The sequence below is a fragment of the Gobio gobio genome (assembly GCF_949357685.1).
Source record: "Gobio gobio genome assembly, chromosome: 12".
NCBI lineage: Eukaryota > Metazoa > Chordata > Actinopteri > Cypriniformes > Gobionidae > Gobio > Gobio gobio.
Window position 1 is genome coordinate 17,092,554 of NC_137105.1, and position 26,500 is coordinate 17,119,053.

At 37.0% G+C, this 26,500-nt stretch overlaps 1 protein-coding gene across 3 annotated transcripts in view; it reads right to left on the bottom strand.

The window, feature by feature from the left end:
* pde4dip (phosphodiesterase 4D interacting protein) overlaps positions 1-26,500 on the bottom strand; it is an 81,874-nt gene that overhangs the window by 49,306 nt on the left and 6,068 nt on the right. For all 3 annotated transcript variants that reach the window (XM_079831729.1, XM_079831740.1, XM_079831730.1), the window contains exons 2-5: positions 24,447-24,499; positions 22,783-22,850; positions 2,979-3,092; positions 975-1,051 (exon numbers count right to left, since the gene is read on the bottom strand). In XM_079831729.1, coding sequence (XP_079687855.1) covers positions 975-1,051; positions 2,979-3,092; positions 22,783-22,850; positions 24,447-24,499 — 312 coding nt within the window. The remainder of the gene's footprint in view (positions 1-974; positions 1,052-2,978; positions 3,093-22,782; positions 22,851-24,446; positions 24,500-26,500) is intronic.

A 26,500-nucleotide genomic window follows, 5' to 3' on the forward strand; every position in this document is an offset into this window, starting at 1 on the left:
AGGTAATAAACTTAATAAACCATCAGTAAAGTTTGGCCATCATTCAGACAGGGTCCGCTACATTCTGTTCACACTGACAGCTGTCATTGTAAGACTGTTAGCAACGCCGTTTGTTTGTCCGAGTTAGCAACAGTATCTAAGGGGGGCGGGGCTTACCGATTGGTCAATTGAGCACTAAGGGGCCTAAAGTGTGCCAAGAAAACATCCCCCACACCATTACACCACCACCACCAGCCTGCACAGTGGTAACAAGGCATGATGGATCCATGTTCTCATTCTGTTTACGCCAAATTCTGACTCTGCCATCTGAATGTCTCAACAGAAATCAATACTCATCAGACCAGGCAACATTTTTCCAGTCTTCAACTGTCCAATTTTGGTGAGCTCTTGCAAATTGTAGCCTCTTTTTCCTATTTGTAGTGGAGATGAGTGGTACCCGGTGGGGTCTTCTGCTGTTGTAGCCCATCCGCCTCAAGGTTGTGCGTGTTGTGGCTTCACAAATGCTTTGCTGCATACCTCGGTTGTAACGAGTGGTTATTTCAGTCAAAGTTGCTCTTCTATCAGCTTGAATCAGTCGGCCCATTCTCCTCTGACCTCTAGCATCAACAAGGCATTTTCGCCCACAGGACTGCCGCATACTGGATGTTTTTCCCTTTTCACACCATTCTTTGTAAACCCTAGAAATGGTTGTGCGTGAAAATCCCAGTAACTGAGCAGATTGTGAAATACTCAGACCGGCACCAACAACCATGCCATGCTAAAAATTGCTCAAATCACCTTTCTTTCCCATTCTGACATTCAGTTTGGAGTTCAGGAGATTGTCTTGACCAGGACCACACCCATAAATGCATTGAAGCAACTGCCATGTGATTGGTTGATTAGATAATTCCATTAATGAGAAATTCTACAGGTGTTCCTAATAATCCTTTAGGTGAGTGTATATAAATATATATATAAAGTTGTTTGATACTCACAGGGCCTTGTCAAGCTGTTCCTGTCTTTCCTGGAGATCTTGTTTCAAACTTTCCACCTCAACCTTCAGCTCAATGTTCTGAAAAACAGAGAGATTGCAATAACATTTTGCAGGATCTGGAGAAAAATGTTTTGTGTTTTGCTTTTGCAGGTATTGCATTCAGAAATATGATTTTCAAAAAAGCATGAAAAGTCTCAGAGTTTGCATAGCATTCTACCACATTGCATTCCTGTCTTTATTTCTGTTCAATTATAATTCACTCTAATAAATTGTCCATTAGAAATTCCTGCTTCCAACACTATTTATTTCTTCCAACAGACTTTTTGTCTGAATAAAGACAAAAAAAAAAAGTGTAAATATTTCAGGGATCTTCTCTGCTGAGTCTGCAGAGCTTGCGTGAGCTCTCTGCACGTGCAGCTGCAGTCTCATGGGTGTGGGGAGACCCTAAAATAGAACAAGAGACGCCAACCACCTGCTCTTTCACTCTCTCTGACAGGCACTCAAACCTGACCCCTTTACTTTTGTCTTCCCACAATGCACCAGGCCACAGCAACAGAGACTTTTATAACTCTCACCACCAGATACTCAGTGTAGCTGGCAAGAGATCAGTGCCTGCTAGTTCTTGTGTGTGCATAGGTATGTTTTTAATACATACCGTTATAACCATCAGAAAGCTTTGCCAGTAAAATAGTGTTTAATGAATGAGAGCACTCAGGAGCAGCTGTCATATATGTCATTCTTAATGATTTGTTATTGGGGTCAGTAGGACATATATTTGTTCTATCAGGTTAATTTGAAAAGGTCAGACACAGAAATAGCCCAGTTTTTGGCAATAATACAGTGTCTTTGAGCTTTGTTTGCACACACACACTTCAGTTGTGAGTATCAGTTTCCAGAACAGCTAAGCAATGCTATTTTAGGTACAATTAAATATGAATGCATGCTCATCTAATTAATCAATGTTCAAATTGTTGGGCCATGTATACTGTAATAATGGTGTAGTTTTAATAACAATATTAATTGTTTATGCATAAATATTATAACCATGCACCTTAGGAATAATGGGCCTCCATATGTGACCTGGCACGTGATGCATAAATATACAGCAGGGTCCAAAAGTCTGAGATTTTGTTGTTGTTGTTACAAATTACGAGCATAACAATTTGAGTGAAGAGTTTTGGTTCATTAATCGCAAATTTTCAATGTGATCAGAGACTTTTGGACCTGTATGTCACTCTATACGCAACAAAATATGTTTAAACATAGTGATGCATCATGATACACTCTTTTCTGTGCTCCAGACTAGTATAGTAGTATATGGACAACAGCTGAAAGTGTCACCTTTACTTCCCCCTAGTAACCAAACCCAACCAGAGTCAGCCAGTCAACTCTACCCATAATCCATTTTTTTCCGTGCCGATAGTCAGTTTGTGACAGGTGCAGGAGACTGCTGATCCATATTAATGCTGTTTATTTAAATAGCCACATATCCAGGCTGCAGTTGTTGTTCACTGTTTGACTTAATAGATGGTTGGGTGTCTGCGGCTCTATCTATAGGCTATTTTAGGTCTTTGCATTTGTCAAGCCAGCAAAACATATGCTATAGTAATAGAATTTACTTATGTAAAAGCTTATTGTAAGATACTGTAACCAGATTCAGCTACAGTTGTCATGTGTGTTTCAAATGTAAAACTTTTTTTCTATTCATTAAATACAATTAAATGCATTTCATAATTGCTTAATTGCACAATTGCTGTTAAATTTGGATGAAAATACTTATTTTCAGGTTAAGGTTGTTTAACGGCTTGACAAGTTACCATAACATTGTTGCCACAAAATATAAACATGTTCAATGAACTGTAGTAAAATGTGTGACTTGTCCCAGGGCTTTTCTTATTATCATAAAATGTGCAAACATATGCATTTTTCTGGCAATAGACTGGCAAATGATGGATCTTTATGGCTAATAATGTCAACACTTTAACAGAAGCCCAGTGACACTCACCCTGCGATGGACATCCTCACTGCTACTGTCCTCAAATTTCTGCTGGAAACGCTCCTCTAGGAAGTAGATGCGAAGCTTGAGGCTGAAGTTCTCCTTCTTCAGGTCATTGAGGTGCTGTGAAATAGTACGGTAGCCATTAAACATGATCGCTTCTTCACGTAGGGGTTCTCAGACCCCTCATACCTGTGCCATACTGCTTAAATAACACGCTCACATTAAATGCAGTTGAAGATATCTAAAACAACCTAACTAAGATGTAGTAGGACTTCTAAAACTAAAACAACAACATCAACATGAACTACATGAACTGTAAGTGACACACTGAGCGTCCTCCTTCTCAAAGGGGTCTACCAAACACCCCCCACTGGGGGGCCCAGTGTGGTGTGTGCAAAGAAGGAGGGGTATCAGAGTGATTATGGAGATCTTTTTTTTTACTTCAACAGCCACCAGAAGGAATATACTTTAAGGTTCATGGGCATACTTGATGTGTTAACTGATCCAGACGATGAAATAGAACAGACAGAGAGAGAGAGAGGAGGAGGCTTACGTGCTAAAAATCACAGACTACTCATTCCCAAAGTAGACGACTCAACTAGATTCAACTGGATTTACAACTGCCATCCTTTATCTGATATTTACTTTTACTAAACCCGTTCCTCAAGTTTCACTCAAAAACAATTTTCTGTGAGACTGTGTGCATGCTGTCAGTCTGACTATATCTGGCTATCAAGCACACCACAAAGATTAATCTCAACAATAAGTGAACAGACCTGTTTTGTTTTTGGGGTCAACTAGAATAAGTTTTCATGCTACCACGGCCCCAGTGTGGTTTGTCTCCCACGAAAGCCAGAGGCCCCAAGAATCGTCACCACATTTCGCCCCTTTAATGACGGCCCTGGTTGCAGCACCTCACTTCCCAGTCTGTCAGTAACATTCTCTATGAAGCCCTTCCGAAAAGCACAATGTGATCTGATTGGTTGGCTAGACCCGTATGTTTTGATTAGTCAACCGCTTTGAGCATATTTCAGAAATGTCACACCCCTTACCATAAACGTGAGTTTCAACACACTACTAAGGCAAATCAACCAGTCCAGGACTTGCCCTTTTTTGAATATGCCTTGATATTATGATCTTTATGTTCCCAGAAGAAAACTCAAGACTACAACAGAGAGCGTTTCAGGGAGTTCAGAAACAGTGCTTATATATATATATATATACATTGAAAATATAAAAAGCACACACACACACACACACAAATGATTTGATTGTTTGGTTTGAAATATTTTGATTAGAACATGGAAAAATTAAGAAACATCTGGAATGTTTCTTCATATATTGATAGTTTTTCATTTTAGAATTTTCATATTGGTGAGTATTTAATAAATCACGATATAATTACCAGTATTCAGTTAGTGAAAGTAATATTTTGATACATTTCTTCCAGATAATACTTTAATATCATATAAAACATTTTGAAAAAAAAAAACTAATTAAAAACTAATTAATATGATTTGCACTATTTCTTTCAAAAACATGAAAGAGCTAAAAGACCACAAAATTATGAGATTAATAATTTACCCTATATACATATATGAGGAATGACCCACTTAAAATGTATTTACATATAAATATGCACTTTATGTTTATTTGTCACAGAGTTTACCATTGGAGGGCAGTATGGCTCTAAACTCAGCAGAAAGTGAACTTTAGTAAGACTCAGTAATTTTCAGGGTTATTTTCAGGAGGTATCCCTGTACCAGCTGTCACTAAGAAATTCTGGACTGGATCCCTCCTTCCTACTAGCGAGTCACGACAGCCTCCTCGAATCCCAACCAACAAATACACCAACAAGCCAAACACTTATGTGGAGATTTCCCAATAAAATCATTTCACAAAGGCTTACACACACACACACACACACACACACACACAAATGCTATATGCATTACTGGTGGAAGCATCTATTTTCTGTTGCTAGGGTTCACGTCAACACTTTAGTTTAGGGTTTAATTCTCACTATGGACTAGTTACATATTAGCATGCATATTACTAGAATACGGGCTGTTTATTAGTACTTATAAAGCACATATTAATGCCTTATTCTGCATGACCTTATTCTACATACTTAATTCCTTCCCAATACCCACACTTTACAACCTTACTAACTATTAATAAGCAGTAATTAGAAGTTTATTGAAGCAAAAGTTGTAGTTAATAATTAGTTAATAGTGAGAATTGGACCCTAATGTGTGACCGGGTTCATAATTCAAGCTTCAAAAATGCAATTGAAGAAAAAACGTTTTTGTTAGACGAAAAAGTATTGCACAACATAATGCTAATAGATGGCTTAAATAAGTAATGAAGTTGAACATGATTGATCTGACTAAACTTCAAAGTACAACTGGAGACCCCTAGAAACTCTTTGGGGCTCATACATACTGTAGAAATGTTGCCTCGGGCACTTTAAATTCAAGAAAAACCCTATTTATTTAAATCTGGAATCAGTCTCACCAACAAATGCATACGACTTTGCTAGAGGCAGTAAGACTGGATTACATAAATGCAATACTGTTCTGTCATGGTTATTTTCCTAGCGCTTGCTGTCTGTGCCCTATCACGAGGGTGATTGCATTGCTCAGTCTATCAGCCGGGTAACTTGTGTTCTTTAGGTCTACAGGAGGTTTTCCATTGTGGGGGGAAAATGGGAGGTTTGACATGTTTGTAAAGAGACATATCGGCGTCTGGACTCTGTCTTTCTGTCGATGTCTGACATAAGGAGACCAAAGACAGTGAGCTTCTGTATACCGTACCGAGGTTCATATGCAGTCTCCATTCACTGTCAGAGCTGACTGACTGACTCTTATTGAGTGCTTGAGCTTTGATATTATGAGCGAGCTAATGGGAACTGGCTTTGAAACAGCCGTTTAAAGGATTACACATGCCGAAAAAATGCAAATTAAGGGATTTGTCTGCCATAAAAGTAATGCCAGATGACAAACTGTACAAGTGATATGGCCTTTTGGTTAAAAAAATAGGAATGAAAGTATATATCAATCATTACTAAGAGTCATTAATCATAATAATAATAATAACTATGTATAAAGACAATGAGCACAGAAACTCAGTCAGCAGGTCCTATTATGTGATATTTCCCAGACACAGAGTACATTTAAATCCAAGCCTTATTAATCAAATTCATCTTGTTTTGATTACAATTTCTTAAAAATGCAACAGAATACCTATATAAAGTACAGAGTTTGCAATGAAGCACATCTAATTACTGAAGCCAGGGTCGCTCTTGTTTCTGTGCAGGAATGTATTCATGATCAGCTCTACGTCTCCCTCATTTGCATTTACTGTAGACGGTTTATTGTTGCCATGGCGCCCTGAGTCAGAGATACTTGCTTCCTGAGTCCCAACTGCTGCTTCACTTCTCTCATGTCAGTATCCAGCAGTTTTTGTGGAATACTCACTGACAAATGGATTATAAGTGTAACTTAATGCGACACAGGGTGCCAAAAGACACAAACATACACAGCGTCTCTCATTTTCTTTTTGTACTGAAACAAACATATCAAGGTTTCCACAAAAATATTAGGCAGCACAACTATTTTCAACATTGATAATAATAAGAAATGTTTCAAATCAGCATATTAGAATGATTTCTAAAGAATCATGTGACATTGAAGACTGGAGTAATGCTGCTGAAATTTCAGTTTTGCATCACAGGAATAAATTACATTTAAAAGATATTAAAATAGAACAGTTATTTTAAATTGTAATAATGTTTCACAATATTACTGTTGTATTGATGATCAAATAAATGCAGATGTATCTGCATTATTACATTTAAAGTACGTGTTATATGATAGAGCAAATGTAATCTACATGTAAAACTAGGGAAAATGAATATGCACAATTCTATATTCTATATTGATCCATTACACCCCAATTCTATGAATAAGCAACTGCTGAGAAATAACATTTTTCTCTTGAACAATATGGCATACTTATATACAAATACACACAAAAAAGTGCCAAACAAAATTTGACACCCTTCATGTAGTGAAATATTTCAGTTATTAAATGATAAATGAGACTGAGGCAGCAAGTACCCCTTGGCAAATGTAGTCTAGAGGCTCAATGGGGAAATGCCTTTTTAGATAATGCTATAAAAACATATTAAACAGCCTGATGTGCTATAAACATGCTGAAGGCCTGCAACGTCTCTCATCTGATACAAATTAAATCCAGAACAAATTATTTTAACAACAATTTTACAGTCCAATAAAGATGTCAATTATTCTGGACCATTTCTGTGTTTATTCGAATCTTGTAATTATGATGACCGAAGCACATGGCTGATGTGTTTGTGTGAAACTCAGCCTGACAGGCTAAGCCTGAGAGGGTTGAGAGCTCAAAGCCTGCGCTCTATTTAACACAGACATAAATCAAGCAGAAAATCAACAGTCACGGCCACTCTGCTGTACACAATCGGGAATCTACAACTACCGTTGTATCGTCTTAAGTAATGATCGCACTGAGTCACATTACATCTCACTGATGAGTTCAGCAACAGTTTGTTGTGGCGTTTTTGTGTATTTTCAGCCTTTGGATGGTTCCCTGAAGCTAATTTTGCAGAGACCCAGATTCCTGAGCAAATTCCACAGGACATCCTTCTTGTTGCCATGGAGACAGAAAAGATAGATGGAAGGGAGGCGGATGGGAACCTCTCTTTGAGCTTGATTCAAGCTATTGTTTTATGAACTTAAATCTAAAACAATTCCTCTCGATTAAATTAGATGCAAAAGATAAAAATTTTGGACCCAAAATGTCAAATAATCTGTCTTAAATGGATAGTTCACCAAACGTTACAGAATGAAATGTCTAGCTATAGGACTGTGCAAGCTTTACTCCATCTAAGTTTTGGTCATCGTTCTGAATCCAATCTGGATGTAGTCTTTGACAAAAACGTGATTTTCTCAGCATTTTGCTCAAAATGTTTTTTTATGAAACGTACCCACATTCAAGTGTTGAAGCTAGAATGCATGAAACTAGAACAAAACGTTTTTTGGGGGGGGGTTTTGTTTAAGAGCAGAGGGTCTATTCTGTCTTATAATATATTGAATGTCCAGAAATTCATGCAATAAAATATTCTGTGGGCCATTTTTTGTGAAAATGATCATAAACGCTGGCTGTAGCTGGTAACTTTTTTTAAAACCGCTGGCGGGAAAAGGGTTGAATAAAAATGAATAAAAATATCAACCTATTTCATAAAAATAACAAAACAAAACAAAAAGTTTAACTAAAATGAAACTGAAAACATAAAAATTAAAAACATTAATAAAACTCTATAATGTTATCTCAACAATACAAAATACTGGGTCCAATTTGTTTTTCATTACAACATTAAAAAAAAAAAACTTCTTTTGTGCTCCACAAAAGAAAGAAATTCCTGTATTATTTTTAGTGATTAACAACTTAAATTTCAGTCTTTTCTTACATAAAGCTTTCATATGGCTTCAGAAGACTTGAAATATAGCACGGGTCATTACTTTTATGGTGCTTATTTTGTGTTTCATGGGTTTGAAATGACATCATGATGATTAAACGACGACATAATTTTCAGTTTTTGGTGAACTCTTTCAAACCCTTTTTCAGTTCCCCCTATGCAACCTCTCTTTTTTCCATTCACAATCCCCCCCTCATCTTCTCTCACTGGTGAATAATTTCCAGATGCGATGGCACGGGATGGTGCTCGTGGTACGTGTACATTGGAGCCTCTGCCTGTTTGCCAGCATCATACTGAGGCGAGGGGAGAGCTTTTCCACAGACTATGCCAGCCCCACTGAGCCTAACACGCAAGCCCCAGCACTCGCAGACAAACACGAAAGCCTAACGCCAGACACACATATGAGAAACACACACCTTAACACACCAACACTGCTGTACAAGAAGGTTCTGTATCTGAACCACTACCCCCGCCCTCTACAATGGTGACTACATTTTTGAGGAAAAAGTCAAGGCCCCTCGTATTGGCTTTAACAGTTCATTGGCAGAACATTTATGAGGTAAAGTCACCCTGGTGGCTAAGGTAGGAGCTAATGGGATTAATGATTGTCTAGTGTAAAGGTTCACTGCAGTTTTAAGGAAAAAATACTCAGCAATGGTGTTAACATGAATTTGCTATGGTTTGTCTTAAAGCATATTAAATACACCACAAATAAACAACTTGATTTTCACCACAGGGGGTCTTTAATCTTTTTTGTCCACTTTCAACCACTTCTGTCCTGATTTCTTCGAGGGGAGGGTCTATGGGCGGATAAATGTATGCAATTTACATATGAACGTGCCTGGAGATTACGAGAAAACACATGAAGAGCAGCAGCTTTCGTTTCTGCTCTGACAGCCACAAGACCACAAAGGCATGTGTGTGTTAGAAATCAGGAATGGTGAGAGAACATTGTGCTTGGTGGGTGTCCAGCCTACAAAGTTTAAATCCCGTCTGGATAGCGTGCTTCCCATAATGTTTACACAGTAGGCGGAGAGTATGGGGCCTTTTGTGGCTGTTCGAACACATTCGACCACATGAGTGTTTACACTATGAAAGCAATCCGGTCAAATGCATTTTCGAATACCTCTGAAGTGGTCGAAAGTAGACAAGCTCAAGACGTTTTAGACCCTGTTTACACCTGTTTTTAACGTCGTCCACTTGTGATGATGTCACTTTGATGAATAGAAAGATCAGTATTTATTTGAAATAGAAATAAATACTGATCTTCTCTAATATTATGGGCCCTATTATACACCCGGCGCAATGCGACACCAGGTGCGACGCAAGTGTTTTTTGCTAGTTACAGCTCGACGCAGTTATAATTTTCACATCCAGCGTCACGTTTAAATAGCAAATGCACTCGTGCCCATCTGTTCACCCATGCTGGTCTGAAAACGAGGTGTGTTCAGGCGCATTGTTGGCGCGTTGCTATTTTTCGACTGTTTCATAGACAGTATTTTTCACAGTATTTTTTGTGTTATTTAAATGGCGCGTTAGTAATATGCGCATTTAATGTCACATGTCTGTCCTGTATTGTGTAGCACATGGGTGTTTTGTTATTTTGGGCCATGTGCTCGTGTCTCTGTCTGATCCCTCCCCCTTGTTATCTGATTACTGATTGATTTCTTCCACCTGCACCTGATTTTCACCCTTTAGAGTTTCCTCGTGTTTGTAGTCTGCTGTCGGATCGTTGTTGTGTGTATCCTATTCCCTGTTATGCTCCATGTTTCAGTTCCAGTTAGTTTTGTATTTCAAGTTTGATTTTCCCCCTCGTGGGTTTTTGTTTTGTGTTTTGTTTTGTTTATTTTATAAATAAATTCAACCTTACTCGCACTTGAGTCCTCACTCTCAGTTTTCCCTTATTTACACGTGACATTTAGTGCACAACGCGCATACACTCTGCTTATTACACCCACAGGGACGCACAGCAGCACACAAACCTTTTTAAATATCAAATATAAAAGGATTCCTCTCTGGAGAAGCGTTCAGTCTTTCCTCTTGCAAATTCCACCATGTAAATAGCGAATCCACCATGGTGCAAGCGCAACTGGCATTTAAAGAGGAATGGGCGATGAGAATCTGATTGGTTTAATGCACATTATGCCCAAAACACACCCATGACACATTAAGAGACTAGGTACAAACCCTTTGGACCATGCGCCTGGCGCGCCGACCGGTTTTTTTTTTCCGTCGTAAAACTAGCAAAAGTGGATTCGGACAGGCCCTGAGTGCACCTGCGCCATGCGCTTCAGACCATGCACTCAGATCGTTAAAATAGGGCCCTATAAACGTCTTTTTGATCAATTTAATGCATCCTTGCAGAATAAAAGTATTAACTTTTTTTACTGACTTCAAACTTTTGAAAGCTAGTGTATAGTGCAAGAACCCGAAAGCATTGCAATAGCTCATTTAGTTTTCAGCTGCATTCTTTACAGTAACTTTTAAAGGAAATGAAGAGAGAACATCACATCTTGGTGCCATTTACACATCCAAGCCATACATTTTAACAGCGAGATTATTTTTCAGCTTGACACTGAATACCAGACCAGATCCTTCTTGGCCAAAGATCTGATGCTCCTGTCAGAGTTCCCCGGCCCTTGCAGGGTTGTGATATTTTACCCAGGCAAATGTCGATGTCCCTGGGCATGGAGTGTGACGGATGGCTCTCGTCGTTGAGCTCGCATCCAGTCAGCAGACCGATACTCCCGCTGAGACCCTGGGCTTCGGTTCAGGCTTCAGCACAACAACGGCTGCAAACTACACAAGATGACTTATTCCCATCTCCCATTTTGTCTGTTAATTTGTTTACTCACATCTTTCTTCTTTTCGCCAAATTCCAATTAATGCTAAGCCTCTTCGCTATGACTCATCGCTATGATCATACATCTCTTCGAGTGCAGCACACGTTACTCTCTGATAGCAAACGATTCATTATTTCCACATCTGTTTTCGGTAATGAGAGGAAGGACAGTAATCTGACTTTTAAAGAAAGGTTTAGCTCCACAGTCAACAACATAAAGCCATCGGAGAAAACAGGGATCACTTCATCATGCTGAGCTTAGTGAGTCTCTGGTTCTTTCAGAGCATCTTAACATTTAACCCTCATGTTCATGTTTAATGTCTGAGAAACACAGAGGCCCTAGCTTGAAACATACTTAACATTGGTTTTAAACTTCATAATCTTTCCTAATCTTATGATAAAAAGCAGCAGGCAAAATGGGTGTTGATGGCGTTCTATGCCACATTGGTCTCTCCATTCCTAGCAGAGCAAATGTATATGAGAGAAAGAGAGCAAATGAGAGGGAAAACAGAGATGAAAAGTTGTGCCAAGGTGTTACTGCACTGGCAGAAGATCTAAAGACTGGCGCTCTCTCGTTCTTATTGCTCCCTCTTTCCATCTCTTGTGTCATCTTTCTAAACACATTCAGAGGTGTGAGTTCTGAGTTTCTGCCAGGGGAGGAAGTGACCTCAACATCCCTAGTGAAAATAGAGGAATGGAAAAAAGCAGTGGGTGCAGGTAAGATATTAGGAGGCTTCACCTATCTCAGAGAGCTCTTTTTACTGGCAGGTGCAGATGAATCAGTGAAGGTCAGATATTAAAAATATTTTAAATATGAAAACAATGAACCCTAGACCTGAGACATTTTTAAAACTTCTGAAGCTTTTCAAAATCATGTAATTTAACAATTCATTTAAAGAAAATCTTTTTCATTGTTCTTTTTTTATTTTGAAATTTTATGTCTTTTTACTGTTAGTTTAATTGTTTTTTTGGGGGGTTATTTATGGAATTTTCTTTAGACTGTGCAATGTACACTAGCATTCAAAGGTTTGGGGTCAATAATACTTTTTTTAAAGATATATTTCTATTCAGCAAATAAACAGTAAATTGATCAAAGTGACAGTAAAACATTTATAATGTTACAAAAGATTTCTATTTCAAATAAATGCTGTTCTTTTGAACCTTCTATTCATATTTTGTCCTGTAAAACACAAAAACAATTAGGCAGCTTTACCATTTACAACATAATAATAAGAAATTATTCTTGAGCACCAAATCATCATATTAGAATGATTTCTGAAGGATCATGTGACACTGAAGACTGAAGTAGTGATGCTGAACATTTAGCTTTGCCATCACAAGAATAAATTACATTTTAAAATAGAAAATAATTATTTTAAATTGTAATAATATTTCAAATGTTAGAATTTTTACTGCATTTTTTATTAAGAGATCAGGCATTGGTGAGCATTAGAGACTTCTTTCAAAAACAATAAAAAATCTCCAGACTTTTGAACGGTAGTGTATTTCCTTCTTAATATTTTATATTATTGATTTAAACAAAATTAAAAAGAATCTAACTAATAGATTTCAGATTCACTGGTGTCAAATCTGGCAAAACATGTCCTGATGCACCATAAGAACTGAATGTAAGCAATGAAAAACAAATTACACTGCACATTTCTACACAAAGCTGTTCTACTGAGAGCTTCTCGTCACTGTATAGATTTGCTATATCAACGGCCATTTCTAGCAGAATGTCAAATGAGCAATCAGCTTCTTATGTCTAACAGAAGTATCTGATCTCAAATGAGAAATCACTTAGTGAAAGAATAATCACTTATGTTTATGTACACATAAAAGTCACTGTAAAACAAATCATCACTGTGATCATGCTGGCCTTCCTAAATGAAGTACAACAAAAAGCGACTGAGATTGACTACTGTGTCACAAGCTGTCCACCAAGGCATTTTCCCAGAGCAAACCATAAACACAGCGAACAAGACCTCCTCTGTGTGAGCATTTCATGTTACAGGCTGAATTCTGTTTGGAAGAAGCAAAATAAAACACTGGTTTTTCAGTCACACTTCAAAGACTAAATCTGCCTTTAATTCAGCGTGTTTATGGTGAAACTGAATTATGGGATCAAGTTCAACCAGCTCGGAAACCCGCTGCCAATTGCCATGGACTTTTGCATTGGATGCTATTGTCCATGTGTGACATGACAAAAAAATTCCCCCTCGAACTCTCTTTGTCTTCTGTCTATTTCTGCTTAACATGATTGGGAAAGTTGCTTCGAATTAAACAGAGCTCAGAAACAAAGAGAGCAGTCATTCTTTAAAACCAGAGCAATGGGAAAAAAGTCCAACCAAGCCAACAACCAGACCTCCACAGGTCACTGCAGTCTTCCAGCATCTGTCCATGTGGATTCACTGACTGAAAAGAGAAATTACAGGCCTTTGAAATAGACAACACAGATTTCTGCATTTGGAACAAATATGCTGTCAGTTTTGAGCTTTTAACAGCTGACTTTTAAACAGTGACTAAGAGAACCCATTGGGTTAGCCTAGGAGTACAATTCCTGGCTTTCAAAAAGAATAAAATGAATTTTATTTTATTTTTTATTTATTATATTCTTCAATCTAATTTAATTCTAATCTAATTAGATTAAATTAGAATCAAAGTTTAACTGAAAGCAGCTACACAGTGCTTACAATTGCATTTAACTTCTAGACATCCCGCTAATTACAAATACAGCATAAGCATTAACTCAAGACAGACAAAAAACATGGGTTTGTGTTTGTTCCAGTACGCTGCTGTCCATTTATATATGGGTGAATGGCAATATACAATCACAGACCTTGCTTTAGGGTACTAAATATACTACTACCTACTATTTCTTGACCACAAAGGATTTATATAAAGAACAGGCTGCTGTGGAAAGACCTAAGGGGTGTTCAACATGCTCATTGTACATGTGTACACAAATATAAGAGAGATTCTGAAAAGTAATATACATAATATACGCACAGGATGATGGTGCCTGACATATTTCAATTATACTTGCCATTTATCATTATATATAATTACAGAGTGATGTTTGAGAGTCAAACACTGAGCACTCAAATGTACAACAGACCATCTGAATCTTTCGTGGCTGCCCCTTTTCAATCTTATATAAGAATCAGTGGTCAACACATTCAGCCAAGGGCTTCTGGCTTTTGCCACAAAAGTATCTTTCAACCTGGGTTGTGCGATGCAATAATGTATACTTGCTATGGTAGGACGGAGAATCTCTCACACTGGTTCTCCAGAGGTTTTTATACATCTAAACTTTCACGGTCGGTAGCCCATACCCAAAAACAGTGCTGTGTAAATTTACATTATATGGATGTAACTGAGATCCTTGTGATTTTTTAGGTTTCAGGAAATAAGTTCCAAAAAAATAAAACATGACGTTAGACAGTCTAAATTTCTAATTGGATTGGGATTTAAGTCGTTTAAACCATAAATGATTTCCCGCTTTTTTTATTTTTTTCGGAAATAAAAATAATCAGATTTATTCTGTTTCAGTTGTATGCTTTATTTAGGAGATGTGGAAAAATAGTCTGAAATCCAATTAGAGTAAGTCGACCCCTGGCATTTCCTTACCAGCTAAATGTTTGATTATGGCCTTAAAAAATCAACAAGAATAATACAAACACACTGGCACGAGAGAACCGTACAGACTCAATGCAGCTCCATGACTCTGAGTCTTGCTCTTCTTAATTTTACCTTCCTGACAAATTAAATAAACGTTCATCTGGTTCCTATTAGTGGCGCATTACCGATAATTGGAGAGGTATTTACAAACACAGCTATTCCTTCCTCCTAGGCCTATCGTGGCTCACCGTTTCTACAGAACCAGCCAGAACACATAACGGCCCTGTACTTCCACCGCACAGTATCATCCCCTGAGCACTGAGTGCTTTAACAAGGGTTTGATGGTTCAATTCTTGTATTTCATAGGCAGTTAGAATATTTTCACAGGGGGGTATGAGGCACTCGAGTTAGCTCATTAAAGCAGACGTAAGGTATATTTTCAAAATCGGATTACGGCCTCGCCTGAGAACATGCAGGCCTGTGCGTTTGATGTCAAAACTGGTCTGAGATCTCAAAATATGATCTCACGGCCTTTAAGTTTCCCCCAGGAAAGAGTGCCCCCGGTGAAATTAGTATTATTACCGTTCCAAACTACCACGCCAGAGCGCAAGCATGGCGCAGATGGTGAAACTAAAGAACATTTTGAGTACTGGCAAGATGTCAGAAAATGGAACTGCATAAACTGCAAAACCTGAGCGGGCCAAGGAAACAGAAGATGGAATGAAGGGGAAAACCACCAAACACTGGAACAAAACAGAGCTGTTTGAAGAACTCAACAGCAAAACATCTGGAGAAGAAATGGATTAAACATTAATATTAAAAAAGAGCCCACTTCTGCTGCACCGTAATCAACGATGAGATGTGGGGCTCTAAATATTAACATTAATTAAGTCTATATATCAATATTTTTAAATATCTATAACAAAAATTGTCTAAAACATTAACACATTTTTGTAAAAGTAATCAAAGCAATCATTTAAGAAAAGCCCTAAAAATGAAAACATGAAAATAGACTGTCCACTACAGCTGCATGATTCTGGATAAATTGAGAATCACAACTTTGTTGTTTAAAAAAGGGATTGCAACTCTCCAACATTTATGAAACAGTCAACTAAACAAAATAGCAAATAGAATTGATTTGAATTATTATAATTTTTTTAAATATTGGTTTGAATGAATGATTCAATGACTCACTCATAAAGACAAGACTTGTTTCATTACTGGATGAATTAGTGTTTTTGAACAAATCTCTTGAACGATTCAATGACAAATACATTTTATTAAAGGCACAATATGTAAGATTTTTAGATGAAATTATCCAAAAACCTACTTTTTGTAGACTTGTGTACTTACATTATCCCAAAACGTTTCCAACAATGTTTAAATCCAAAGAAATGGATTACTGACCGTGTCATTGCGCTGCCTGTCACTGATGTCATATCCGCACAACCCTTGATTTCCAATTATTATTATTTTTTTAACTTTTGAAGAAACCAGGGAAACAACAAACACACTTTAATTATGCGTTTTATTAGTCAGGTGAGCAACTGTTTGGATACATTTATCAACAAAAAACGAATTATTGTTATACAGCTCAACACGGTTAGTCCTATAGTTTGAATCGCTTGTTTTCTTGACACCATTTTGTCAAGTGGCTAACATAGCTCAGAGAGAGCTTTCTCCAGCATACATTTTTTTTTATTAATTGCATGTCATTTAGCAACAGTCATTTAGTCACCCAGCTTTTATTAATATGATATTTTAATATCGATCTAGATTACTGAAACTCATACCAGTCACTGAGCGAACCGAACTGAATGTTCCCTGTGATCGTACTTGTCAAAGATTTAATAGACATAGCCGAATCATTGTCATTTATGAATAAAATCAAGTTAGAGTTTGAATCGAGATCGCGACCTTTTAACGATCGTCCAGCTCTATTGTTCACATAATCAAAATTGCCCTTGTGATTACTGTATAATGTATACATATAGTTAAATTAAAAGCAAATGCATATAAATGTTTTTCTTCGCTTCAAAGCCCTTTTGCTTAAGAGAGAGTCAGTGGGTCAGAGCACAGAGTTCTGTCACAGCCCTGGTCTAAAGCACTCGCTCCTATTTACACAGTGACTCACTACATTGATATATGAGTGCTGGCATACACAAAATACAGGTTACATTTAATTAAGAACAGTTTGCTTCATGATTTAAATGCCTTTTTGAAAAGGGAAAAAGACGCGGCCGATCTTTCTGTCATTCAGGAATCCGACCACAGCTCATTTATCATCTGAGGTCTCATTAAATCTGTAAATTTGAATGTTTCTTCATTTTTTAATCCAGCTCTGCCATGCAATTTGGCCGGCGACTGTCGAGATTTACAGAGTATAGTTTGGTTTGCTGGTTCTTTGACCTCAGTTAATGTCTTTGCTTTATTGTACAATAATTGCGGCATTAGGTCTGCCACTAAGTGCTGAAGCAATTCATAAAAATATGGCTTTTGCCCCTCCCCGCATATTTTGTTTGTAATTGGTCCCATATGGCCGTAAGGAATAATAAAAATACTGAAATGAAGAAAGGGATGGCTTACAAATTCAAAATGACTCGCACACACTCATAAACCTACCTATAAAAGCAGACAGATACTGTGACACACACTTCCTCTGAAAAATACACAATACTCAATCTGGGAACAATGTGCATTTCACAGAAGGTTTGAAATCTGAAGCCAAATTAGACCACTAGCAAAAATGCTTCTTTTATGTGTTTTTCTAATTTAATACAAACGTTTCATTACAAATTATATTAGCATTACAATTTCAGTAATTAAATGTTGAATAGGAAAATAAATAAGTAAATTATATTATGTAGAATCTGAAATATTTCCAATTCATGACATCATAACGTTTGCTTTATTTTTTCTACAACATAAAAAATCAGTTTGCTTCCAGCTAAAATTTCATTAGTGTACCAATTTGAACAATTCTCAATATCAATTTAAATACAACAAAATAATAATATAAATATTAAAAAATTAAATGAACTTCAAGTATTTCTCAAATAAATAAACATTTCTCAAATTTCTCAATTCTGTGTTGGTCATCAACAGATATGCACATGAAGTAAATATTGCCTTTTCTTTTTTTAAGGCATTTAATTAGCATGTGACGGCATTACATTTTACAATTTCATATTATGATAATTGCTGAAGCTTTTATCACAGTACTGAAAGTACATTACAAAAACTGGTTGAAAATATAAACAAACTGTCATCCTCCTAATAATAACTTTTTAAAATGACAAAAAGAACAAGATAAACACCATTGTGAATACAAAAATCTGAATGGCTGTTTAAGCATAAAGTGTGCGGTACCATTACATATTTTAGTTTATTATGAGCTTGGTATTGAACGACCAGTACTTTTGACAACCCTACTGAGAACTCCCCAATTTCTTCCTTGCATCACATCTATGTTGGCTAAACTGCAGTCTTCTCCTATACTTCAAAATGTAACCGAATACACAACATATAGAGGTGAACTGTGTGGATGCAGCAAATAACAGTAGAAAACCTTCAGTTAAGTAACATGGTGCATCAAGTCTGAAGACAGACATGGTGCAGATTAGATCCAACACTACATTATCATCATCTACCATGACTGTCTCCATAATTTACTCAGCATGATGGCTCTGTCCCTCTGATGCGGACCACTGATTTACTACAAAGATCTGGCTCGAATTAAGCTGTCTGGCCTCAGTTCTCTCACTGTATGCTTGATAGTGCTGATCAGTGAGAGTGTGGGGGGAAAGGAAAAGGAAATGGGGTCAGGGGGTGGATCAAATATACTTTTATTGTGAAACAAACCAATAGAGGGCAGCACAAGACACTCATGGTGCTACATGTGTTTTCCACAGCCCAAAAACGAACAGAAAAATCTCCCACAATCTTAATCTTAAACATTTCCTCCCGCCTCCTCTTTCCAGGAGGTTCTATATAGCCGTTATATTGGAAATGAAAGCAATTTAAACTGACTGTATCAAGTATCACTCTCATGTCAGAGAATAACAACCCAACAATCCAGCGAGAAGAAAAAAAAAGAGCTTTTCATATGTACAGATTGGGAGAGAAATGCCACATGTTAGCGGTTATACCCATTCTAACTAAGCAGATATGAACCAGGAGTCTATGATATCCAACATGTTAGGGAATAATATTGATCGATTTCCTAAAAAGTAAAAAATGCACTCGAATATATACCACACGCCTCAGTATAATATTCTTCTACATCATTTTGTGTATTCCCTCTACTGGGCTTGTTTCAGTGAGAATTAGTGATTAAACCCTCTGTCATTTTGCCTTTGTGACATGAATCAGACACGAGGAGCAAGAAAATCGTGATTGCTTCAAGGCATGTGTTGCTCTTCATGCAGAAAATGTTGACCTATTTTCGATCCAAATGAAAAACTAAATGAAGGGAGTGATGCACAGAACTCAGAAGCTCCAGAGCCGGATCTCGTTGTCTGAGGCTTTCTGAATTTTGGCAACTACTTGCTGAAAGGTACATAGAGGGCCAGGCCACAATGATCAGGTCTTGACAGAGCCTGTCAAAAATCTTCACATTCCTGCCAAGTTTTCAAATTAAGGACAAAATAACAGATTAGCAATTGTAATTTGTCCTAAAGTTGTAATAGCGCACAAACCATCTTATTATATTAATTTAAATTGCCTTTGTGGTCGGTATGAACAACGGGCAACCATATGCTTTCAATTTCTTAAATACAGCAAAAAGGGCTTTTTGAAGAAGTATGTTTTGATTTTTTTCCATACTTTTAACTCTTCTACATTCCCATCACACCCCCACTGAGTTGTTTGACAGCTACAAATGATATTTTGGCAGATTCAAATTTCAAGCAAGTTCAGAAGCGATCGGCTCTTCCAACTGACAGGAAAATAGGCTAGAGGCCGACTGTTCAACTTCAATAGCATGAATGTTTCATCCATGGAGAAAAGATCACTGCGACTCATTTAAATCTCTCACATATACACGAACACAAAGGTACAACACAAAAAAGATGATTCAAATGCACATATGCGCAGGCCCTTCAAATATCAAGTCAAGAGAGTGAACAACGCACATCAAGAAAGGAATGTTATTTCACTATTTAAGATTCAAGCTTACGTTTTGGTAGCCCGTCTGAAAAACACATAGCCCCGGGACGTTGGGCTTTGCGAGCACTGGCCCATACATGTCCGAGTCTGATCCCGAATCGCAATGAACCAACAACACCTCAAATAAAGGATTCTTCAGCCTTTGACAGCGTGCTAAGGTATGTTCAGTTAGACATGTACACATAATCTATACGATCTGTAACAATGCAATACTATCACATATGAAAAAAATGTTTTACTCACATTAGTGTGTTGCTTCATTCATTCATGTAATCTCATCCTGTCTGCAAATCAAGTCTCTTGTTTACAAACGAATCCGTGGTTAAATGAAGGAACAGACGCGCAATGTCTTCCCCACGTGAGCTGGATATTCATTAAAAATAAAGTTCATCCATGCATTCATAATATTGGAATCCGAATGAAGCTTATGTGGTATGTTTACTGCTTCGAAATTCGATGCGGTTTAGCTCTATGTAGGCCTATCTCATGTTAGTGGCACGAGACGGTGGGCTGGGCTACAGAATCAGGCGTTGTTCTTTTTCTGTTGAGGCGGCGTTTCAGCATACGATGACGTCAAGGGTCGACATATTCTGAGATTGAGTGTTTTCTGGGCCTGGTGTCAATAAAAACTTTTCTTTGACTCACAAGGAAGTTTTCAGCTCTGAAACTTACAGGATATTCTTATAATACCATGACCTTTTATATATCAAAAGCTCAAGGGAAAGTTGATTTCTCAATTCATGACCCCTTTAAGAATCGAAAAAACAAAGGATAAATGAAGGTTGTGATTAACCTGAAAATGTATATTTAAAAATGTACATAAAATATTAAAATGTTACATTTTTAAGGGGGGGGGGGGGGTGTCTAATGATATTTCATGCATCCTGACTTATTTACACTGTTAAAGAGTTGGATTCTCATGCTAAACATGGCCAAAATTTAAAAAAAAAACGAGTTGGAAGTGTTGGATTTCTGTGCCATCCAGGATTCGAACAAGTTTCTGAAAGTTTTTTTAGAGTATGGCCCTGTATGACTTGATCAAGGGTGGAATTTCTTGTATGTGCACTTCTCCTGGATGAGCGTGTGCGCACATCAACAAGAGCGAGAGCAAGAGCGCAGCCAACAACGAGCTTCGTTCGGGTTATGGAAGCCGCGGCAGTGCTGTCATTTTCCACGAAATCAATAATGTCACTAAAGAAGTGTGTTTTTGGTTTTTGGAAAGATAACCTTGTTCAGCTTCCCAAATTAAGGGAACAGTGGATGCAGTTTGTTTTTCCAAAGCAGCAACAGAGTGCAGCAAGTGTGTTTGTTTGTTCCCGTTCATGAGTCGAAACCGCAGGCGGTGTGTGAAACAGCATCAAATGTTTGTGTTTCGTTGGCAATCGGCGCGTAAGTGCATATAATGTAAACAACACGAACGTATAGTGAAACGAACGTTATCCAGGGATAATGCCATGATGTATTGTGTGTGTGCGCGCTCATGACTCTTTAGCTGCACAAGCTCGGGTGTTTTCGAAAAGAATTGGTACCTATCTGTCTTTTATAAATATGATCAAACTAAAGACTCTTCGGAGATATAAAGGATGCAATACTACTCTATAGGTACTCAGGGTAAACATGAGATTGGCAGAAACTGTGTGTGTTATGTACGCTTTAAATATATTGTATAATATGTTATATAAAAATATTACATTATAGATTATGAAATATAATATATTTACCCAGCCCTGAAAAACAAAAAGGCCAATTTTAACTACAACAGTTCTGAGGAACTAAAGCAGTGAATATGCAGATTTATGAACATTAAATTGCGGATAACTCAAATCTGAATTAAGTGGGTTAGAATACAACAGCTAAGTCAACTTTGATTTGTGTCAAGCATTTTTGTTATGGAATAATGATATGCGCCATGATATTCTTACCAGTGTTCTGTCATCTTTTTCTTTTGTGTATTTTTTTATTGTTTTGTACAAAACCATACACGCTTCTGAGTCCTAAACCTTAGCTAAGAAAAAAAAATGCAGTCTTTCACAGAGGCCTCTCGTAAATGAAGGTAGCAAGGCTGAAGTTATATCACAGCCATAATAGGCTGGCTCATTTCCCAGAAAGCATTTCGCACACAGATAGACCACATCAGCGTGTGTACAGCAGATATTCCAGATCCTGCTCTGCTCTAGAGTGTGTTTTATGGAAAGTACATAAAAAAACACTACAAAAACCATATGTAAGTTTACTCGGCTGTGCTAGGTTTTGGGAATCTTGATGGATTCCATTGTGTTTACTGGACAACAGCATGGGTAAATGTGATTAGAGAGGACAACGAGCTGAGAGAACATGTCAATAGTGATGTTGTTCACAAACTGGCGTTCCCAGAATGAACAAGGACAGCTTGATGGCGTATTAACATGTCAGACTGGTACAAGCAGCGATTAGCTGTGTAACAAGAGGATGGTTCTAATTTCTCAAGAAAACAAAGTATGGTATTTACATGTGTTTTAAGTAAGCTCTCCAACTAGTTCACTGGATCACCGTAGCTGCATGCAAATGCCAAAGATCAACCTCCTCAACACAGTGAAAGCCACTCAGAGGCCTGACAAATGACTTTCACAGGCTCACAGTTGCATGCAAAAGCTAATTTCGGAGAAAGGGAAGCAAGCACCTACCTGCTCAAACTCTCTCAGGCTATGTGTCTGAAGAACAGAGCTCTTCTCTGCGTCATCACTGGAGAAATCTGTTAGAATACAACAAACAGCTGTTTAAAAAATGCTTTATTATTAAGATAGTGGTACACAGACAAAAATTGTTGGGGGAAAGAGAGGGAAATGGGATGCTGAAGGCCAGACTCAAACAATAAATATATTTTTTATATAAATAATATATTATTATTATAAAATTATTTGTTGTAAGTAAATTATAGTTGTTTATTTTATTTTATTTTAATATAATATAATTAATAATATAATATAATGTAATATAATATAATATAATATAATATAATATAATATAATATAATATAATATAATATAATATAATATAATATAATATAATATAATATAATATAATATAATATAATATAATATAATATAATACATGAGAGCAGAACTGTGCAGAACCATGGGTTGTTACGAAACAAATTCCCGGAACAGGGCTAAAATTATGTGTTTTTTCCAAGCATGAGAAGAGGAGAACTCCCACAGGACATATTCACAAACACTGGTAAGGCCCAAACTTCTTGCAGTTCTTTAAAACCATGGCATGGCCTCATTAAAGCTTATTAAAGGACTTTTATTTAATATGTGCCAGTTTTGTGTTCTGGAAGTGAGCCAGCCCTGGGGGTGTATTGGAGACGAGTGCATGGCACAGGCCTGTTGCACTACACTTTAACCATGCCAGAGAAATGTCAAACACACTCCCAGCGAGGTTTAGTCTGAGAGGGAGTTTTCTGGAACTTTTACTTAAACATAATTAAGCCATTAGCTTTATGTTTTTTATTAGCAACTCATAAATATGCCCAGACATATACGGTATGTTATTTTATTTGAGGAGAGGAAGAGGGAAAGGATGAGGGAGAGATGATTTAGGATACGAATACAAGATAACAATGTACTAAAAACCGAAAGGTTTTTCCTTTGTCAAAACGGCCCCCGTTTACAGGGATCCACGAAAACGACTAAAACACTGTATTATTTATGCCAGGCCAGTAGTTGGAGATGTCACTTTGTAGAGAAACACTGCGTGGCAATAGACTGAACATGTAATACGCATGCGCAATTGCGCATGATGTCACCGTTTTCACAAATTTTAGTTTTTGTAGTTTACATAAAGAACTACTAAAGTGCAAAAAACTTGCACTTTGAAACCCATTTTCAAAAGTTTACATTTTCAGGCCTCCAAAATGTCATTGACCGGCCAGAACGCACAAAAAAGTTTTCCGTTTTTAGTTCCGTTTTAGTTTTTAGTGTCGTGTAAACGCCCCCCTTAATCTTTTTGAAAGAGCTTTGTGCCAATTGATATCCAGAAAGAACCATCATAACAAAGCAGAAAGACTCAAAAAGTTTCAACATTTTTCAAAATGTCACTGCCACATGTTTTGCACAAGATTAAATTACTTGTTTTGGTAAAATATGTCCAATACTCTATAAAAAAGTCACAAGAGGCCATGCATTCCAGTGATTTTACTGTGGGTAAGAGGTCTTCTTAGGCAAGTCTTGAAGTGCCTTCTGTTGTGACAGCATTGAAAAATAATTATTCTAGAAATGTTTGCAAAAACTGGTGAGTTCATCCTTTGAGTAAAATGGAAAATCTACCAGTAAAAATATATACTTACCACCCATATTGATCATGCTCTTGGGCCGGGCCACTTTATGTTCATTATAGTGTCTGAAACATACAAGAAAAGATTAACTGTCTTGCATCGGTTTAACTTGTTTCTGTACATCATACAGTATTAGATAAGTTCAAGTTTTTGAACAGGAAACAATGTTTATTGGTTCTAGCTATATTTAAATATTCTCAAATATCAGATAAATATCCAGTTCACAGACCTTTAGATTTCCACACTAGAGACTCATCAGTTCGTTCATGTTAAATGAGTGACATATGATCAGCACACCTGATCACTTAGAATGCCTAATTTGGTCTGAATGTCTGTAACCTGCCATCTGCTTCACATTGTTAATAGATGACAAATAGTCTAGTCTTTATTCACTCTACAAAAAAAGTTTCTATATGGCACCAATAATGGTTCTTGGCTAGTAATCATAGGGGAACCTTTTTTAGTGCTATATAGCACCAATTTTGCTGCTTCAGTGGTTCTTCAGCGGTTCTTCAGAGGTACTATATAGCACCTTAGTCAAAGAACCGGTGAAGAACCTCTGAAGAACCGCTGAAGAACCTCTGAAGAACCGCTGAAGAACCACTGAAGCATCAAAATTGGTGCTATATAGCACTAAAAAAGGTTCCCCTATGATTACGAGCCAAGAACCATTTTTGGTGCCATATAGAACCTTTTTTTTTTAGAGTGTACCACCTTACACAAAACAACAAATAAAGAAAATGCCTATTATCAAACAGACATTGTGATGTAAAAATAGACCACAATGTTAGCAATATTTGGACAGCACAGTCAGTTGTACTACTAATAAACAGGTACTCTTTAGGCACTATGATAATTATAGTGATGTGATTATAATAAGAGGCTATATAATTGCGTAATCATAATGCTGACATGAGCTGTGGGACAACATAACTTAAATAAAGTAGCTTTCCTCTCATTCTACCTCATTTACAAGAAAGCAAATTTCCTAGTGCTAAATCAGTGCAGTTCCTCTCAACATTAATATTTAACCTCCTAAACATTCTTATTGATTAGTGCCCACAGGCTCTAAAACACTGCTCAGATTACAGATCATCAGCACAAATGGATACAAGGACATTTGAGACAGACTCATCTTTCACATGCACTCAGTGTTTGAGTGCTTGGCTTATATTCGAATGACATTGATTTTGTAATTGTATATTCTAAGAGTCTTCAACCTTTTTCAGGCTAAGGCCCCCTTGGTTTTAAGCCAAGCCTCCAGTCTTCAATGTCACATGATCCTTCAGAAATCATTCTAAAGTGCTAATTTGGAGCTCAAAAAACATTTCTTATCAATGTTGCTTAATATTGTTGTGGAAACTGATGCATTTTTAGGATTCTTTGATGAATAGAAAGTTCAAATAAAGAGCATTTATTTTAAATAGAATATTTTGTACACTATTAATGTCTTTATCGTTTTAATGTGTCTTTGCTGAATAAAAGTATTAATTTCTTTCAAAAACTTTTGAACAGTAGTGTACATGTATGATGCTTATATTATATAGCCATAAAACTATTATTACAATGTCATATACGTGTACATTTCAGTTTAAATTCTAATTCTAATTTCTATTCCACCACATATTTTCATTTTATTATTAATTGTCAAACCTACCTGCGGTAATGTTACGGACCGACTTTTGAAGACCCCTAGTATACTCCAATGTATTCAGTAGCATACCACAATTGTCACGAGGCAGCTGTTTGTTGCTGCATCACTAAATGGCTGATTTAAAGTAAGTGACAGTCTAATAGGGTAATACGGTAAGACAATGCTTTCTCATGCTCACATGTCTCAATAATAGCAAACATTTGACTGCACTGCAATTTTTAAATGGCTAAGTTTGGGGTGAGTAAGATTTTTAGTCTAATGCTCACCAAGGCTGCATTTATTTGATCTAAAATACAGTTGAAACAGTACAATTATAAAATGTTATTACAATTTTAAATAACTTTTCTATTTTAATATTTTTTAAAATATAAGTAATTCATGCTAAGATAAAATTTCAGCAGCTATTACTCCG